Consider the following 2,774-nt stretch of genomic DNA (forward strand, 5'->3'; position numbering starts at 1 on the left):
GTGTTTTTATGCTTTTTATGGTGCGCATTTACCTTCAGTGTGTGTAGCCACAAATTAGCTTTGGTGTTATGTAACGTTAAAAGTCATGTTGACAAAGTAAGAAAATCGTTGAGGTGAAACGAGAGCATAGTGTTTACATGGCAACCCTGTTGTGAATATGGCTTTGAACATAGAGGGTATACAGTTGAGGAGTAGAAAATTTGGCCTTTACAAACACGTAAAGGTAATATCCCTCCAAAGTTTTATCTTTTCATTTCCCGTTTTTCCCCCATCGGATGATTTTAATGTGTACAAGTATATCCTTATTGGATGTAAAATGTCGTCTGATTTACAGTATATTTGCTATGCTTTGTATACTGCTTTAATATTTCATAAATTTTAACTTCCATATCTGGGAAAATAAGTTTGTAAGTAGTCCTCCTCTAGACTCGGAGAGGTAATATTTTGGTTTTCCCAACTTGTTTTATACCAAAAATTTACAATGAGTTTTGAGTATTCGGTCCTATAAGGAGAATAAAATATTCAGAAAATGGTTGAAAAAAACCTGTGTGAAAATCGTAGTCGTTATTTTGAAAGTTTTAAAAGTATCAAAATTAACGTGATGTATTGGTCCCAAAATATATTTTGAACATTAATAACTACATCACAGTCAAACGGCCTTTGTAATTTTCTGCTTGGCAATATTTCCAATTATAAAATATAAAAATTGGAGTATTTGAACTAAAACCTAGTATCAAAAAACTTGAAGATACCATTTTTTTCTGGAACTATTATATAGAGCTAAATACTTGTGTAAATAATGTAGAAAAATATATTGAGTTTAATGAAAATTTGGTGAAAAAACTAAGATAAGAATTTTTTAAAATAATCTATGTTTTATGATCATGTCTTCAAAAGTAAAAATTTTAATATCTGTTACTTCTGGCAATTCATTTTCTACACTTATCTTTTACACTTTCCAGTCTTTGTCTACAATGACAGTTTTTATTAATCAATCCTGAGCTCTTTGACAAAAAGGAAAAGCCCATAGCAACACATGCTTTGGTTCTTATGGTAAGAGGTGCTACCACGAGACTTAAAGCGCCAATAGCTCATTTTCCAACAGACACTATCAGTGGTGATGATCTTCACTTTATAGTTTGGCGAGCAATTTCGCTCTTAGAATTAAAAGGATTTAAAATCATTGCTGTAATTGGAGACGGTGCGTCAACAAACAGGAAAGTCTTCACAAAACACCGTGGCCATGAAGATGGATGCTACAAGTGTAAAAACGTACATGCTTCGGATGAAGATCGATTTATTTATTTCGTTTTGACCCACCACATTTAATTAAAACGGTTCGGAATTGCCTCTTAAACAGCAGAGATGGGTGTAAATTCAGATTAATGTTCAAAAACGGACAGTATATGGTTTGGAACACCATTATAGATTTGTTTGAAAGAGAGCGTTCTAGGTCCACCTTAAAAAAGGCTTTCCGCCTTACTGACGATCACGTATACCCCCAAGCTCAACAGAAAATGAAAGTTAAACTGGCAACTCAAGTATTAAGTGAATCAGTTGCGAATGCAATCTGTGAGGAATTTGGCGAGGAGAAGTCGGAAACCAAAAAATTTCTAAGAACATTTAACCGGTGGTTTGACTGTATGAACACGAGGAATTTCCAAGAAGGTTATCACACTCGTAACCCATGGGTGAACCCGTACAAAACCTTAAACGATAAAAGGCTAAAGGTGATATTTTAGAGACGCTCCCATTGTTTTTTAAGTTAGCACTCATCTACAATATTTAATATTTCAGTGGCTCCGAAATGACTTCCTGCAATATCTTAGCGATTGGGAAAATGATGTTCAAAATAGACGGAAAATTAATGGAAAGCCATACACCCCTGAGGAAAGGAAAAAAATGCTTTTAAGCCAAGAGACTTTATCAGGATTGAAACAAACAAGTACGTAGTTTGTTACGACCATGCAATACAATTCAATAAGAATTATTTTTGTCAACGAAAACAAAAATATTTAATGGTTAATTTTAAGTCTTTCATTTAAAGCCTTCCAAATGAAAGTCAGTGTTATTAAAATTAACCAATATATGTCGGGTATTAAATATTTATCTTGAATTAAAAATATTGATTCGTATTAATTTATATTTGCAGCCATGGCTATTGTAGAAATGATAGAGTTCTTGCTTTCCAAAGGCGCGATGTTTGTATTGACGGCAAATGTTAATCAAGATCCATTAGAAAATGAATTTAGTCGTCAACGACAGGCAAATGGCTCCGGACAACATCCAACATACCAGCAGGTGTGCGACAACAATCCCAAGCTTCGAGCTATAAAACGAGGGAAAATGAAACTTACAATAAAGGGCAAGAATTGTACCAACAATAATAATTCTTAAATTCGTTTATTTGTAACAATAAGTGTTATAATGAATTATTGGTTCTTTTAAAAAAAAAGACGTATGTTTGACTAGATTATTTGTTCGCGGTTCCCTGATTGCTAATATCTTGGAGGTCTTTTCTTAAAGCTTTCTTAGCCCTTGCTTTCTGGTTTTTCTTCCTTTGAGCTTCTTTCATGTCATCTTTTTCGCTTCTTACATGGCCATTTCCCTCGATGTTGATGAATTTATTAATCATAATGTTAAAAATTTTCTCCCCATTGCGTAATCTACATTGCATTTCTCTAAGGCTTCAATCCAAAAGTGGTTAACGTCCTCATTGTTTGTTAGTAAACTTTTAACTTTGGATTTCCTATCAAACTGTTGCTTATGTGTTT

At 33.5% G+C, this 2,774-nt stretch overlaps 1 protein-coding gene across 1 annotated transcript; it reads left to right on the forward strand.

Annotated features, from left to right (window-relative positions):
• The first annotated feature begins 1,627 nt into the window (after nt 1-1,627).
• LOC149720122 (uncharacterized) lies at nt 1,628-2,455 on the forward strand. The gene is made up of 3 exons (XM_089865043.1): nt 1,628-1,730; nt 1,798-1,945; nt 2,153-2,455. Exons 1-3 carry the CDS (start codon nt 1,644-1,646, stop codon nt 2,395-2,397), a joined length of 480 nt encoding a protein of 159 aa, XP_089721169.1. The 5' UTR covers nt 1,628-1,643; the 3' UTR covers nt 2,398-2,455.
• Nucleotides 2,456-2,774: the final 319 nt, after the last annotated feature.

Source organism: Phalangium opilio, unplaced genomic scaffold, assembly GCF_054372755.1.
Source record: "Phalangium opilio isolate 3A_F unplaced genomic scaffold, DU_Popi_V2 ptg000002l_1, whole genome shotgun sequence".
Classification (NCBI taxonomy): Eukaryota; Metazoa; Arthropoda; class Arachnida; order Opiliones; family Phalangiidae; genus Phalangium; species Phalangium opilio.